Source organism: Protopterus annectens, chromosome 9.part0 (assembly GCF_019279795.1).
Source record: "Protopterus annectens isolate FY-2018-M chromosome 9.part0, PAN1.0, whole genome shotgun sequence".
Taxonomy (NCBI): Eukaryota; Metazoa; Chordata; order Ceratodontiformes; family Protopteridae; genus Protopterus; species Protopterus annectens.
This window is the reverse complement of record NC_056743.1, coordinates 320,542,590-320,559,422: the sequence shown is the minus strand read 5'-3', so window position 1 is coordinate 320,559,422 and position 16,833 is coordinate 320,542,590. Positions and strand designations below refer to the sequence as shown.

At 43.1% G+C, this 16,833-nt stretch overlaps 1 protein-coding gene across 1 annotated transcript in view; it reads right to left on the bottom strand.

Moving 5' to 3' along the window:
* Window positions 1-16,833, bottom strand: part of ZZEF1 (zinc finger ZZ-type and EF-hand domain containing 1) — a gene marked incomplete in the record, with an annotated part of 3,903,331 nt that overhangs the window by 2,027,159 nt on the left and 1,859,339 nt on the right. Inside the window, 1 exon segment of the mRNA XM_044082903.1 lies at window positions 3,180-3,259. Coding sequence (XP_043938838.1) covers window positions 3,180-3,259 — 80 coding nt within the window.

Here is a 16,833-nt window from a genome sequence, read left to right as displayed (position 1 = left end):
CCTCCTCAGCGGGAGAAGCTGGGGAAGACAACAGAAAGGGGGATTCCTGAGGGAATATGTCCTGAGGCCCTTGCACCCGGTGTCCACTAGGTGCGACTTGTGAAACCAGTGTACCAGAGGAGGGCGGTGGTAAAGACAGTCTGGTATCGCCAGCAGCAGCGAAAGCCTTCTCCATCAGTTGGAAGGCTGGTCCACCCGGAGAGGAGTGTATGTCTTGGACAGGGGGCTCAGCCTGCAGACTCGGAGTCCCTGGATGGCTGTGGAGCAGCAAGCTATGCGTGTCACAGCTGACATCCTGGGTCGTAGCAAAACTTTCCTGCCACGAAGGCAACTGCAGTTCCTTAGTGAGATCCATAAAGGGAACTGCAGAAGGGGAAGACTGTACTATATCCATGGATGTCAAAGGCAATGAAGGAGGAGAGTAAGAAATTGTCTTTGGAGAAGGGTGATCACCTCCCAAGGAAGGAGAGTTCCTGGGGGGTGGAATACCTCTGGCGAAGAATGCCTGGTCCACAAGATGCAACACATCATGTTCAGAAAGACTTCTAGTGGACCTCACAGAGACTGAGGGAGAAACAGGCCTGTCCACAAAAGAGGCAGACTCGGTGCCCATCTCATCTGACCACACCGAGGACAACAGTGCAGAGAAAGACTGAACTACTGTAGTCTGCACCGAAGAAGTCATCATTGCCGATGTCATAGTCTGCACCGACACAAGGATCGGTGCAGAAGTGGCTGTCGGTGCCGAAGCTGGAACCGACAAAACTGGAGTCAATAATAAAGGCCTCGGTTCCGAGGAAGATCTTGGAGCCGACGTGGTCATGGTCTGCGCCGACTGCACGGTCAGTGCAGATACAGTGGTAATGGTCTGAACTGAGGAGCCCCTCGGTGCAGATATGTAGAAGGCTGCAGGAGAGGACAGAGCCGAAATGACTAATGGAGCCGAAGGCCTCGGTGCCGAAGGTCTGGGCACCAAAAGCACTGGGGCTGCTGAGAGAGCTCCGGAGCTGAAATTTTAGCCTTTTTAGGTTTTGGTTGGTGAGAGTCCCCAGCCGGGGACGAAGGCAAGGATTTAGCCTTGGTAGAAACATTAATTTTCTTATGGGCTTTAGGAGGGGTTGAGACCTCTGACCCAGAAATAGCCTCTGAAAAGGGAGATTTTAGAAGTCCCTTCAGTATCAGCTTGTTTTTCCTTTCTAACAAAGTTCTGTTGGAAAAGTTCTTACAGATAGTTCAAGGTGGTCCAACAGATAAATGGGAAGCACCCAAACAAAAAATACAAAGAGTGTGCATCAGAAGTAGGCAGTTTGTGACCACAATCAAAACACCACTTAAACCCTGGACTACCCTTTTTATCTGCCATATTAACAAAAAGAAAAGTACCAACAATGGTACAAGAGAGCAACTGAAGGTATAAAAGAGAAAGGAAAAAGGTTTACCAATGATGGCAAGGAGAAAATTACCTTGCGGCAAAAAGGGTAAGTAAAGGACAGAAAAAACCTGAGGAAATTATGAACGCTAAACACGATAGGGCAAGAGACAATAAAATATCAACTTTTCTGACAGAAAAGTAATTTGTAAAGCAATTAAACAACAACTGACTGTACTTTGCTCAAGAGAAGTAGCTTGACACGACTGGATGGCAATGTGGCAAACGAAATCTGAGGTAACAGGGAGAGGGGGGTTGTGGGTAAGAGTTTAGCTCGAGAGTTTGAAGCTGACTCAAGCTTGGAAAATGGCCGGCTCGGTTCCGAGCTCGGAACCGATACCCATGTGTAACACAGACAGAACACCTAAAATTAGCTAGAATTAAGAAAAAGGCTATTAATAAAGCAGAATTAAATGAAAAAAATCACTTATCTGAATTGAGGCTCTGAATTCCATCTGTGCCGAAAGGCAGCAAATGAGATCGGAGGGGTTGAAGAGGAGTGAGGCATTATGAGACAGGGAGAAGTTTGAGTCAGATCCAAGGACAAATCCAAAGACCCATTTGTGATACATAATGAATTGGACATCATCAGATTCTAGCAGTTACATATAATACGAATTAAATTCCTGCACTGTCCAACCAGCACAACACGTGGAATAATCATCTATGGTAAATATTACTGCAATGTCATGTTTGACACCATCATGTTTAAATTACTCTAAAAACCTCAGCCAACACAGCTGACAGAAGTGTAAATTCATCCTGTTCGAATTCCAAGCCCACACCAAAATAATCAAAATCTCCTTCTCCCTCTAAAATCCTGCAACTCATTCTTACAAATTACAAGTTACAAGAAGGTAAAAAAGCTGCTAGCTCTTGGAACAACATGAGGGACCACAGTTTGCAAGGAAATAAAAATGGATGAACTTTAAAAAATCTTTTCAGCACAGGCAGAAAATGTGCAGCAATACATTTCTTCTGTTGCAATACCCTAGAAGTACTCCTGATAGCTAGTTATATTTCACTTACTGTATTCAGCTTACTGAGGAATCAAACTGCAAACTGCTACTCTCATTCAAGCTGGATCTGTGACCCATTCTGCCTTTTTTATCCTGTCCCAACACTGACCATCTTTGCCTCCATCCCAACACCTTAGAAGCCATTCATTCACCTACTGGCAAAAGCCCTACAGCCTACTTAATTCCTCTCAAGGTAAGAGATGGGAAATAGAATTGTTGTCATTCATGTTGGGAAACTGAACCTTGTGCTTATACTTAGTCTCGTCTGCCCTGCCAAGGTTGTGATTCATGCTCCACTTGCATCCGGGAACATGGGTGTCATCACACAAGCAGTTACTGTGCAATCCCTGACGAAGTGCAATGGACCACTAGCACACACATGGATTCCCTGAGGGAGTGAGAGCCAGCATTAAATATTCCATTCCCATCTCCCCATGAGAGCTCCTTTACTGCACAAGCTGCCAGTCAGACTCTAGTTCTCAAGGGCATATCTAGGGCTTTAAGCCTCTAGGTCATCTTAATAGCATTCAATTTTTTACTCTTGTACTTGAGCCTATACTCCTCCAAGTCTGTTCCTAAAAATATGCACATTTATATAACAAAACTACAAACTCAGAACACAAATGAATAAAAAATGCACAAGCCAGCCAGCATTCTTGCTTTACTAATACAGCAAAAAGCACTGATACACCAAATCCATCAAGTCACAAATGTTTGCTAAAACCACTCACCATCCAAATTCTGATCCCTTCAGCAAGTGAATAGGCTTGTACAAGTTCATCACTGATACTAAGCTGACCTCCACTGGCCACTAAAAACATTACAAAAACAGAAAAAACAAAAATATGGATGAAATTTCAACTACTTCAGCATACCTGTACATTTACATAAACAGAAACACGTTAGGTTTTAAGAAACGCCTGCCAATAATAAAGCAGACAACAATGCACTGTACTGAGATGAAAGTACTTCTTGCATATAAAAAAAAAATCTAAAACTGTCAAATGCCAGAAATTTTACAAACGCATACCTGCATGAACATTCACGGACATATTTGTAAAATAGGCTCATACCCTACTTGGGCTGTTTCATGGTAATGAAAAGAAGTGATGCAGCTAGATGAAGACTGGTTTGAAGAAAAAAAAATCAGACTATATCAATTTGAATCCCCAATAAACCTTCAACCTTCAGAAATGGTTAAACCAGGGAAGGGCCCCATATATCTGGAAGGGAGCTCTCCTGACACACACTGGCTGAAGTTCCTGTCACTGAGAGGACACAGTAAAACCCAACCTAAGTTACCTAGCTGGTTGTTGCCTTTCAGACTCCCTTGTCGACCATTCTCCAACCTTTCTATACAGAAAATGTGTGCACATTCAAACCAACATCACTTACAAATACATCCGTATGAAGAAAACCTTCTCCCCCTCTACATTAAACCCACTACTCCAACAGTTTGACTGGGCACCACATAAAAACCTTCATCTAGACCTGGGTGCTCAGTATTTCAACAATACCTTCCTTAAAACACTTAACACCTCACTCCCACTAGGAAAGCACACATAAAAGCCAAGCATCTACCTTAGCTAACCAATGACACCAAACAAAGTCTGAGCTTACCACACCACCAAAGATAAAGTAAACCTCTTAACATAACAGCTATGGAATCTAGCTAAGAAACAAATCAGAAAAGACAAACTTACTTCCAAACTTGTCGACAGAAACACCTAAACAACCCCCCAAAATTCTGGCAAAGCATTAACTATCTCCTCAGCCCCTGGCCCAGTCACTTCAAAGAACTCTGACCCTATTGCAACTCAAATCAACTCTCATTTCATAAATACTACAATATCCCTGCTAGGTAGTCAGCCTAATCAACCACTTACTCTTTCCACTCCTACTCCAGATAATTCTAGCCCCCTCACTTTTACTTCCATTCAAACTAGTCACATAAAAACTCTCCTAACCAAGCTAAAACCCTACTGTCTTGCAGTTGACCAACTTCCTAATGAATTTCTAAAAACTGCCTACCTCATATCTATCTTGATTCATTTTCTGTTGCAGAAGAGTACATCACACTTCTCTGAAAAATATCACATATCATTCCCCTCTACAAAGGCAGACCCTCTAAAGAACTAACGTCTGTCCCATATAGTCACTGCCCCCTTGCAAAAATCTTAGAAAAATGCATCCAAAATCAACTCCTTAACCACTTCCTTAGTCACACTCTATTATCTAGATCTCAACACTGCTTTAGACCTAAACATTGCACTAGCACTGCCCTAAAAACTTTCACTAACACCATTACTTGTCTGTTAAATGAAGGGCAGCTTGTCTTTTTTTTTCTCTTTATGTCCAAATGCTTTGACACAGTTTCCCACTGACTTCTACGCAAACTCTCATCATATGGCCTCAGTTTCATCATCCTCGTCCTGGTCCCATAGCTATCTTTCCAATCGACAGCAGGCTACTAAATGGGAGAACAGTCTTTTCCCCCCTATTCCCCATCTCAGTTGGTGTACTCAGACGTTCCACACTTGGTCCTCTCCTCTTTAGCATATTTACAAAATTCCTCAGCTCTGCAACTCAACTAGCCTCCATTGTCCAGTTCACCAATGATGCTACACTTATCTGCTCAGCCCCCTCACCCCAAGAATTTTAAATATACAAACATATTTTCAGGACTTAGAAAAATACCTCTTTGGACATCAACTCATACTAAACCCAAACAAAACTAAGATAATAGTCTTCAGATACAAAGAAAATCAAACCATACCAGTCCCCTCTCACAAACATAAAACCCACAAACCAGACTAAACTTATAGGTGTAACAGATGATAATCTATAATTCAATAAACCTATTTCTCTGACAATTAAAAAGTTCACATCAAACTTGGCACCCTCCATAGGGCCAAACCATAGCTTAATCAAAGTGCCAGGCTGGCCACTGCTTGGTCACACCTACTTTCTAACCTTCTCTACAGATCTCATATATTCACAAACCTTTAAAGACTGACCTCAATAACCTAGAATCCTGTTACAAAAAAATGCCAAGTTTGCCACTAATCATCCACACAGGACTCACCACTGCACTCTTCTCTCCCAGCTCAACTGGCTAGAACTCCGTAACCTTTTATCTCTCAATCAACTTACCATGGCCCACAACATAGTCCACCAAACCAGCAAATGCCCTGCTCTTTCTAACCTAGTACATCCTAGTATTAATTTCATGTCCCTCAGATCCTCTGACAAAGTAATGCTAAAGGTTACCCACTCCAACAACTATCATGGCAACTCCCTCTATTCTTACAAAATTGCCAAATTTTGGAACACTCTTCCTTAGCCCATCACAAAAACATCCTCACTATCATGAGATCAAACTACTACTAAAAAACTACCTACCTAGTCGCTGGCATTGCTCCTGCTATACTCCAGGCTAATTCTTCCTAGCTACCTTCTTACATCACTCCCAGCTTTACACCCCTTATCCTGCTGCTTCTAACCACCCCACTTTCCCCTTAATCTCTATGCTGAATTGCTTATATGTTACAACTTCATTCTGCTGCACTGTTGCACATGGGTGCATATGAACGATTCCTCATAACTGTACATGCAATTGCATATATGTGTGTGCATATTGTTACTTGATTTTTTTTTTACTTGCTTTGTTTGTAATTATTACTGTTAGTATTGTTAATGTTTTGGAGCTTTTCTCCCTGGGCCTCTGCTGAAAATGGATGCCTGGCCTAATAAGTCATTACTCGGTTAACAAATGTAATAAATAAAAGATCCAGAAAGAGTTGAATTAAAAATTGAGTGGGACCAGCATGCAAGTAGATAAATGTATACCGTACAATGACTTTCTGCACATTCAACACTAGTGCATAAATCTGAAACAGGACTACTCCAGATGAAATGAAAACTATGCTGACATACTATGAAGCTATATTTTTATATGTTAATTCAGCAGGTGAGCTAGTTCAAACACCCTTTTTAGGCAAGGTACAGAGACAAAGGCTGAGCATATGTAACAATGAATGCACACCAAAACTGAATGAGCATATACAATAATGAGTACACACAAAACTGTACAAAGTTGTAAAAAAAACAGTACAGTTATGCAAGAACTTACAATAACAGATGTCCTACTGATCACTGTTGCACTACTACAGACAGATGGGTTTTCACTACTGATATCCAGTTGGGGGACCAAAACTTAAACTTTCCTGGATCGTATATCCAACATATGACATCACCTCACAAGCAAAAGGGTATATAGACAGATGCACGAGCTTAGATCCTGAGACTATCACCAAGCCACAGGCCTGAAGACCTCTGAGAGAGAGAGAGACAGGTAAGCTACGAAGGACCAAGAAGGGAAAGACAAGAGCCTCCTAGGACAGTACAGTTGTGTACTTCTTCTTCTTCTTTCGGCTTTTCCTGGTTAGGGGTCGCCACAGCTGATCACCTGTTCGCTCATGATAGGCAGTGGAGTTTTGCAGTGTCGAGTTGCCAGCCCAACTTTCCACAGAAGGCACACACACACACGCACTCACACCTAGGGCCAATTTAGAGTGTCCAATCCACCTACAGCATGTCTTTGGGATGTGGGAGGAAACTGGAGGAAACCCACGCGACCACAGGGAGGACATGCAGACTCTGCACAGAAGGCACCCCAGCAGAGGATCGAACCAGAAAACCTCTTGCTGTGAGGCGGCAATGCTAACCGCTGCACCAATATGGCCGCCACAGTACAGTTGTGTACACTTACCATAAATGTAGATGTTCGGGTGTATTCACTGCTGCAGTCATAACATTTGGGTAATCTGCTGGCAGGTTGCACTCAGTCAGCCTGAATAACAAAGCCTTGGGTTCTGCGTCGGTTGCTGTCTCCTCTTCCATGACATCAGGTCGTCAGGGGTACAAAACATGCAGCCGACGCCATTTTAATCAGTTTTTCTTGCCCCAGATGTCAGGTGCAAAAATATATATATACATGCACTTTAGCACACAAAAAATGTACCTTCAGCTAAAAGCAAATACACCACAAAGGCTTTTGAGCATAGTGAAGGAAACAGATATATAATAATAGAGAAGAAAGGGGGCTGGCGGGTGGGTAACCCGGACTGCAACAGTGATTACACTCAAACATCTACATTTATGGTAAGTGTACACAACTGTACTATGTTCTTCATGTTTCACTGTTGCAGTCATTACATTTGGGTAGAGTCCCAAAGCTATGGATGGGAGGATGGAATTAAACAGCATTAGAAGCAGCTATAAGGTCCTACAGAACTGCAGTGGCAAAGCCTGCTCTGGAGTTAGAAAAGACAGGTAAATGGTAATGCTTTGTGAATGTATGAACTGAGCTCCAAGTAGCAGCTTCTAGAATGTCTCTGGTAGGAACCCCTCTGAGAAAGGCTGCAGAAGTAGAAGCAGCCCTGGTGGAATGGGATCTGATCCCCTTGGGCACAGGTTTACCATGGTGCAAGTAGCAGAAACAAATACAATGGCTTATTCATTTTGAATAAGTCTGCTTTGATATAGCCTTCCCCTCTGTTCTTGCAGCAAATGCCACCAGTAGTTCCTCAGACTTTCTGAAGAGATTTTGTCCTGTTTAAATAGAATCTTAGTTGTCTGTGTACATCCAATCAATGCAGAATCCGCTCCCCCTTGTTCTGCGGACTTTGGAAAATAGTTGGCGGGTGAATGGTCTGGTTAAGAGCAACACTGGATACCACCTTAGGCATAAAAGAAGGGTTGGTCCTGAGGGCCACCTTGTCCGTGTAAAAGATAATGAAAGGCTCCACTGCCATGAGAGCTTGTAGTTCTGAAACCTTTCTAGCTGAAATGACTGCCAAAAGAAAGGCTGTCTTCCAAGAAAGAAATTTTATATCCGCAGTAGCAGCTGGTTCAAAAGGAGGTAGGGTGAGTTTTTCCAGCACAAAGTTGAGGTCCCATGCAGGAGTCGGTGCTCTTCTGGGAGGCCTTAAATTTATGGCCCCTCTGAGGTACTGCTTTAGCAGGGGATGAGAAAAGAGGGGAGGCTCTGTGTTGTAATGAGCCGAGATGGCAGAGGCATGGCTTTTTATTGAAGAAAAAGATAGGCCCTTGTGAAGCATCTCAATTAAATATTGAAAAATCTGAGGAATATTTGGCTTTGCTGTGTCTATTCTTTGTGCTTGGTTCCAAGCACAGAATCTCTTCCATTTATCAGCAAAAGATTTTCTATTATTAGGCCTTCTGGCCTCCAAAATGACATCCATCAAAGGTTTACTGAGAGATGTGATAGGTGAAATTAGTTGATTAGCCATGCTGCAAGATTCAGAGTTTGGAGCTGAGTGTGCAGAATTTTATAGTTCTGCTGAGACAAAAGGTGAGGTGTTTGAGGCAAGTACCATGGAGGAAGGTGTGACATATTCCTGAGAAGCAGGTACCAGTGTTGGCGAGGCCAGTCCGGAGCAGTCAGAATCATTTTTGGTTTTTCCTGTCTGACTTTTAGTAAGACCTTGGAGAGTAGAGACAGTGGGGGAAAGGCATAGACTGATAGGTTTTTCCAACTGAAGGACAGAGCATCCACTTTCCATGTTTTTTTGTGATGAGTTCTTCTGCAGAATTTGTCCAACTGATGGTTTTGTGGAGAGGCAAATAGATCTATGTCTGGGCTCCCCCATTTTCATGCCAACATGCTGAAGATTTGTGGATCCAGTTTCCATTCATGTGGGTCCATAAGATTTCTGCTTAGGTCCTCTTCCAGAGTATTTTGCTTTCCTGGCCGGAATTGAGCTTGAAGATGTATTTGGTAAGTCAAGGCTGTGTTCCACAAGGTCATGGCTAGTCTGCAAAGGGGGTAGGAGTGGGTACCCCCCTGCTTGTTTATGTACTACATAACTGTGGTTTTGTCCGTCTTTATCAGTAGTTGTCCTTTATGAAAGAAGCCCTTGAAGGCTATCAGAGAATTCTGTACAGGTAGCATTTCTTTCTGGTTGATATGTAGATGCATCTGATTTGGCCTCCATTTGCCCTGAATTCATCTTCCTGCCAGGTGGGCCTCCCAAGCATAGTCTGATGCATCCATAGTCAGGGTTTGGGTGGCAGAGGGTAGAATGAATGACAGTCCCTTGGTTTGGTGACATGCCTCTGCCCACCAAAGGAACTCCTGTTGCAGGCAGGGAATGAGCGGAATCATTGCTTCCAGGCTGTGACAATGTTGACTCCATAAGCTTTTTAGGTACCATTGAAGATTCCTCATATGCAGTCTTGCATATGGAATTAGTAGAATGCAGGATGCCATGAACCCCAAAGTCTGCAGAATTTGTCTTGCAGACAGCTGGGTTTTTGTTGCCACTTTTGTTTGAAGTATGTTGTCAATTGAATTTGCTTGTCTGGTATGAGGTAAGCCATCTGGGCAGCTGTATTCAAGCTTGCACCCAGGAATGTAATTATTTGAGAGGGTACCAATCATGATTTCTTTTCGTTTATGTTGTACCCTAGGCATGCTAGAAGCCTTTTTACAAACACCAGATGCTGAAGAGTGTCCTTGTCTTCTGCCTGAATGAGACAGTCGGCCAAATATGGATAAATTTGAATGTTTCTTTGTCTGCAAAAGGCAATTACTGGAGCCAGGCACTTTGTGAAGACCCTGGTCACAGTAGAGAAGCCAAAGGGCAGTGCAGAGAACTGGTAATACAAATAGCCTGCTTTGAAGCGGAGGTATCTTCTGCAAGACTCCCTGACTGGGATATGCAGGTATGCTTCTTTTAAGTATAGAGTTACCAACCAGGCATTCTTGCATAGCATAGGCAGTAGCTGTTGTAAAGTCAGCATTTTGAATTTTGGAATGTCCAGTAAAGTATTTAGAATGGATAAGTCCAGAACTGAACGCCATGATTTGTCTTTTCTGGGTACCAGGAAAAGCCTTGAATAAAACCCTTGTCCTTTTTCCTTTTTTGGTACTGGCTGAATAGCCCCCATATCCATGAGGGACATGACTTGTTTCTGGGGCTCTGCCCACTGATTTGGTGGCAGATCTGGCCATCTGTTTGGAATTGGCAATATGTGGAAATGAAATCTGTACCCCTGGGATACTGTATTTAAGACCCACTTGTCCTGGGTAATTAAATGCCAATTTTGAGCATTAAGTGCTAGTTTTCCCCCCAAAGGGGCTGGCAAAAGGTAAGTGCTTGGAGATGGTAGAGGAAAGTCATTGTGATTGTTTACTGTAGGGTGGTGCTTTGCTACCTCCTGATTTGGAGGTGGAGGCACCCCATTGTTTTGTCCTGTAAGATCCTTGTGACTGAAACCTGGAGCCTTTGGAGCATCTGGGTTTGGACTGAGTGGCTCTGCTGGACACTGGAAAGGACCAATTCTTAGTAGGCCAGTGTCTACTGAACCTGGGTGGCTGCACTTGTAAGAAATCTTTTAAAGTTTGCATAGATTTAGCTTTGTCTTCCATCTTTTTTTAAAACCTCTTCTGCCTTATTACCAAACAGACTGTCATGCAGTAAAGGAGCATCCAACAATTTAGCTTTAACATGATCAGTAATGTAAAATAAATAAATAAATAAAAATTAAATCAGGCAGATTTTGCTCCTTAAGCCAAGCATGCCTTCTTATCACAGATCCAGTTACGGCGTCCCTGCAAGAGGTCTCCAAGGAATCAAAACCACATTGCAAAGTATGCTTCCCAACTTGTTCTGCTCAATGCAATAAATCCTGTAACACTTTATTTACCACACTATCAGGAATCATCATCATTTCTGTTTCAGTAAGCCCATAACATGTTGTTGATATTTAAGCATATGAAATTGGCAGTTTAAAGCCCTGATTGCCAAGGTTGCAGACGTATAAAACCTTCTTACCCCATCTATCCAGTGCCCTGGAGTCTCTTATCAGAAGGAGTACGATTTTTAGCTATAAAGGCCTTGACACCCTTGGGACCCTGAGAGATAGTTTCAGGGTCAGCAGCAGGATTTTTGAAAAGAAATTTGTGGGAGTCAGGAACCCTGTAATATCTGTCTGGCTTACTAGGAGCCGGAGGCAGGGAATCAGGAGCCATGCTTGATTCTGAGAAAACATCATCAACAATGTCAAATACAGGAGGTATAGCCAAAGGCCTATACTGAGGAAGAAAATCCCTAAACCTCATTTTGGATTCTGAGAAATCCTGACTCTCCCATTGAAAATGTTCCCTTAAAGTATACAAAGTGTCTCCAAAAGAGAAATCCTCAGGAGGAGAAGCAGAAGGGATGGATTCCTCTGCATCAGCGTCCTCATAAGGTGGGATAGAATACTCCTGTTCAGAAGAGGAATCAGAAGAAACGGAAACCTGATCTGAAGATTCATAATCAGTGCCTTGCCTAGGCCTCTTAGCGGGGAGGGGGATGGGATCCCCTGATCTAGGTAATTAAGTCCTCAGCCATTTTGATCATTTGTTTTTTAGGCATAGGGGCCTGAGCACGTGGCTCGTGAGTCAGTTCTTTAGACATTTTAGACAAAGAAGTAGGTTTTGGCCTTGTTTTTGAAGATGACGTCGGTTTAATATACAAATCTTTAGGCCTGAAAACACCCTCAGAAGCCGGTGCCTGCTCAGTGGTTCCGGACCCATCTAAGGTAGAGACATCCGCGGATTCAATACTTAAAGTGTCTTACGGCATACTGGACTCCAAATGGGTCTCAGTAGAGGCCTAAGAATCAAAAGTAGCAGGCATCAGGGGCTGCAAAAGTGCCTCACTGAGTACCGGCGAACCAGTGACTGGCTTAGGAGAAGCTTTGTCGGTTTTGGACCTCGAAGGTCTGTCTGTCTTTTTCCTTGCGGTTTTTGTGAATTCCAGTAAATTACTAACCGACGACATTTCAGGATAGTTAAATCTTGAACCAAAGTATTTAGAAGCAAAAATATACCGACACTTAATAGTGCGTTGGTTAAATTTAGCACAAAACCACCAGCAAGGCATGTTGTAATCAGGGCCTAGGCAAGGAATATAGTACAAATGAAAATCCTTATGAGGTATTTGCTTCCCATAAGTAATGTAATTATTAACTTTTACTGACATCGGTAAGGAGCAAGAAAAGGTTTCCCCAACGGGGTACTTGGCTTTAGTTTGAAGACTTCAGTTCTGAAACTTGAAAACGAAAATTTCATGAGTCGGCCGACCTGCACTTGCGAACTGCTTCTGCTTCGGGCACCGCGCAGCAAGAAAGACTGATTAAAATGGCATTGGCTGCCTGTTTTGTACCCCTGACGTCATGGAAGAGGAGACAGCAACTGACGCAGGACCCAAGACTTTGTTATTCAGGCCGACTGAGGGCACCCTGCCAGCAGATTACCCAAATGTAATGACTGCAACAGTGAAACACGAAGAACATCTACAATCTTGCACAGAGGGCAGTAAGACAGAAAGAAAAGGTATCCAAAGGGGAAAACAAGGGGAAAAGGAACACTGCAACAGTGATCAGTATGGACATTAACTGTTATGGCAAGTTCTTACCCAACTGCATTATCTCCTTACTGATATCCCTGTTGCAGAATTCCAAACAGATGGTGGGTTCCCACAGCACAACAGAACAGAAGGGAAGATGGCTAATAGGGAGAACTGTTCAAAAGTCCAGAAAGAACCGACCTAGTGAAGATAGCTCGGGATCTTGAAAAGGTATCAATTCTGTAATGTTTAGTGCAAGTGTGTACAGGTGAATACAGTGAGCTCGAGGGCAACTGGGCAAGGACTTGACATGGTGTGATTAACAAAAGGACATGGACTTAAGAGAGCCAATTTGTAAAGGTTTGTTAAGATACTGGGGGAAGCAGCTTGAAGTTTGTGCATGAGACAGTTTTTGTCTGACTTACAAATACATTTAATTTTATCCAAATAAAATCTCAACTGCTTGTGTACTTCTAGGGAGTACAGGAGCCTCCCCCCTCTGTTCTGCAAGTTGGAAAAGAAAGAAAAAGTTGATGACCTGGTTAAGAGACATCTCATTCACTATTTTAGACATGAGGGAAGGCGTAGCTCTCAGGGACACCCTGTCCTTATGAAAAATAAGAAAGGGCGGAATGACTGATTGCCTGAAGTTCTGAGACTCTCTTGCAGAAGTGAGGGCTAGCGGCAAGATAGTTTTCCCGGCGCAGAATTTGAGATTTGTTGAAGCTAATGGTTCAAATGATGGCAGAGTGAGTTTCTCCAGTATAGAGGTGAGGTACCAAGGAGGGAGTGTGGACTTTCTTGGGGTCTTAGGGTGTAGTACCCCTTTTAGGAATTGTCTAACCTTATGCTTGAACATAGCAGGTGGACTGAGAGGCAGATAGGCAGAGATGGCTCATAGGTGGGCTTTGATGGAGGAATATGCCAGACCTGTATTCGTAAGTTCACAACAGTACTGTAGGACAAGAGGAACCTCTGACTTTGTGTGGTCCTAATTGTTTTTTATGACACCAGAGGGAAAACTCTCCTCCATATGGCTATGGAAAATTTTTGGGTGGTGGATCTTTGTGCTTCCTGCAGAATCCACAGCATGTCCTCTGAAAACTTCTACTGGAACAGAACCCGATCAACAGCAGGATTAGGTTTAGGGATTACAGGTTCATTTGAAGCAATAATCCCCTCTGGTGAATGAGATCCACCTTATGTTACAGTTTGTAGTGATTACCCCAGGCAAGATGAAAGAGAAGGGGGGAACCAATCCTGGCTTGGTCAAAAGGGAATCACCAGTGAAGAGAACCTGGCTTCTGGATGAGTGAGAGAACCTGAAGTGCTTGGATGAGGGCCCCCATCCCTTTCAGAATGATATGCTCCTTCTTGAGTTTGGGTTGCCACCTGCCCTGGACTCTGAAGAGACCTGTCCGGCTGTCTGTGTACATCTCTCAAGTTGAAGTCTGATTTGAAAGGAAGCCCTGGATTGAGATTCACCTTCGCCACTCACCATGTGGTCTCCTTTTTCAAACAAGGTATGCGGGGATCCCTATGTCTACAGAGAGGATGACAGTGTGGGGACTACACTGTTTTCAGGTACTACTGAATTTTCCTCATATGGAGCCTGGATAGATGGAGTTCCTGCCATGAAACCCAGGACCCTTATAATTTCCGACTGACATGTTGAGAGATGAGAAGGAGTAGAAGTAGGCTGTAAGGCTTTGCAGCTTCTCCTGAAGCAGGTCAGCCAACATCTTCTTGGTGTCCAATCTGCAGCCAAGAAACACTAGGCCTTGATGGGCTAAAGAGAGGAGTTTTTGTAGTGGACAGTGAACCCAAACTGCAAGAGTATGTTGAAGGTGAACTAGAGGTGTTACATTAAGGTCTGCAGCTAGGTAGCCTGAATCAGCAGACTGCCTAAGTAAAGGGAAACCTGAATTCCCTGAATTTGACAGAAGGTTATCTCTAAGGCAGCAGTGCTACACACTTTGTAAATAATACTGGGACGTTTGAAAGTCCAAAAGGCAAGCAGTAAGTAGAAAGTGAGATGAGCCAGTACAGAACTTGACGAATTTCCAGCAGAAGGGATAAACAGGAATATGAAGATAGGCACCCTTTATGCCCAGACACCATAGGTGTGTCTGTGGAAGAATAAGAGGCAACAAGGTCTGCATTTTGAATGTTGGCATCTTTAGGAAGGTGTTCAGCAAAGCATGAGTCTCCATTGCTGTTCTTTTCTTGGAACTAGGAACAAGTTTGGCAGGCAATGATTCTACTGTGCCTTTGGTCTGTAGTTCCTGGAAGACAGCAAGAAGAAGCTGCAGTTGGTCTTGGCAGGTGGGATACCATTCAAGAGAGTGAGTTCCTTCCAAGAAATGGCATAACTTTTTTTTTACATAAGAAAGCACCCACTGGTCTGTAGTAGTCTGTTTGCAATATGCAATATGAAATAGACTGAGTTGAGTCTTTTGGAGATGGGTAGCAGAGACTTTGAAGACAGTCACTGTGACTTCTCTGTGAAGGGAGGCCTCCCAGATCTGGGGTTCCTCAGAGATTTCTCTGGAAATTTCTTCCTGGGTGCCTGTGTTTCTGAAGTGGTCTGGATTCCTATCAAACAAAGGGAGTGTGCTTGGCAAGGTAGTTCCTATGGTATCTGGGTACAGAGATGAGCAGAATCTGTCTACAGTCTTTCACAGTTTTACCTTGCTCCTGTAAGGCTTTAAATACATTGGCTGCCTGAGGGCTAAACAAAAGATTCTGGTCTAAGGGTGAATCATTAACTCTGGCTTTGAAATCCTCTAGCAAAGGTTGATTACCCAAACATGCACACCTGCGGATGACAGTACCAGAGCAGATCATCTAGAAGAAGCCTCCACAGCATGACAACTACATTTTATACTGTGTTTGCTACCGAGTTGCTTGGTTAACCATAAACAGAATTTATTGCTTGGACTCTGAGCCCTGGAAATCCACCACTATCATGTTCAAAGTGTTGAGGATGGACAATAAATATTTGGTCATCTGGATCTAGTAGTTAATGGCCTTGAAAGCTACAGTGGAGAAAGTATAGAATCTTCCTTCCCCGCCTATCCATGGCTCTAATGCACTTATTTGAAAGGAGGGCATTGGCACTGGAAGCAATTTAGAAGGTTTGCCTGAGGAGAGAGAGAGAGAGACCACAGATGAGTCTGCCACAGGGTTCTTACAGACCAATGTAAGTTCATCTGGAAACTTTGTAAAACCTGTTTGGCTTTTGAGAATGGGGGCTGCAAATCAGAAGCTGCAGAGGAAGAGTTGAAGGCATCTAAAAAGGCCTCTAGAACTGGGGTGACAGGTGAAGAGGCAGGAATTGCCACTTCCAAGATTACAGTACCTTTTTTAAACATCTGAAATTTGTTTAGACTCCGACTCAACATGTTTTATCATGTTTAAAACAGTCTTCTCAAAAGAAGACTTTTCCACAAGAGAGTCACGAGAGATGGAGTTTTCATCATCTGAAAGCACCTAACCAGGGGAGTGGATATGATTGGAGAATAGTCAGCGGTTTCCTTCTCTTTAGAGGAAGATGAATCAACAGTAGTTTTCTGATGGATAGTGTCACTCATCCAGTCAGGATCAAATATACAAGTCTTTGTGGGTTCTGTTCAAGCAGATTTATTACGTACAAACTATTCAGGATGGACACTTAACTTTAACTTAGATAAACTTATAAACAAACTAGCTATTACACTCATACATGCTCACTCTCGGTCTGCACTCTCAAAATGGCAATGAAGCTAGCACGCGCTAGCTATTTATATGCACATTTAGTCCTTGCAATGCTTCTTAAAGATACAGCAAACACACACTATTCTACATCCTCCCACTGAGAAAAGTCATGCAATATTGACATCAGTTGACATGCAATCAATACAAATAATTCTTTGTCATGCAATTATACAGAACTAGATACATATATACAGTTATGTCCAAGTTG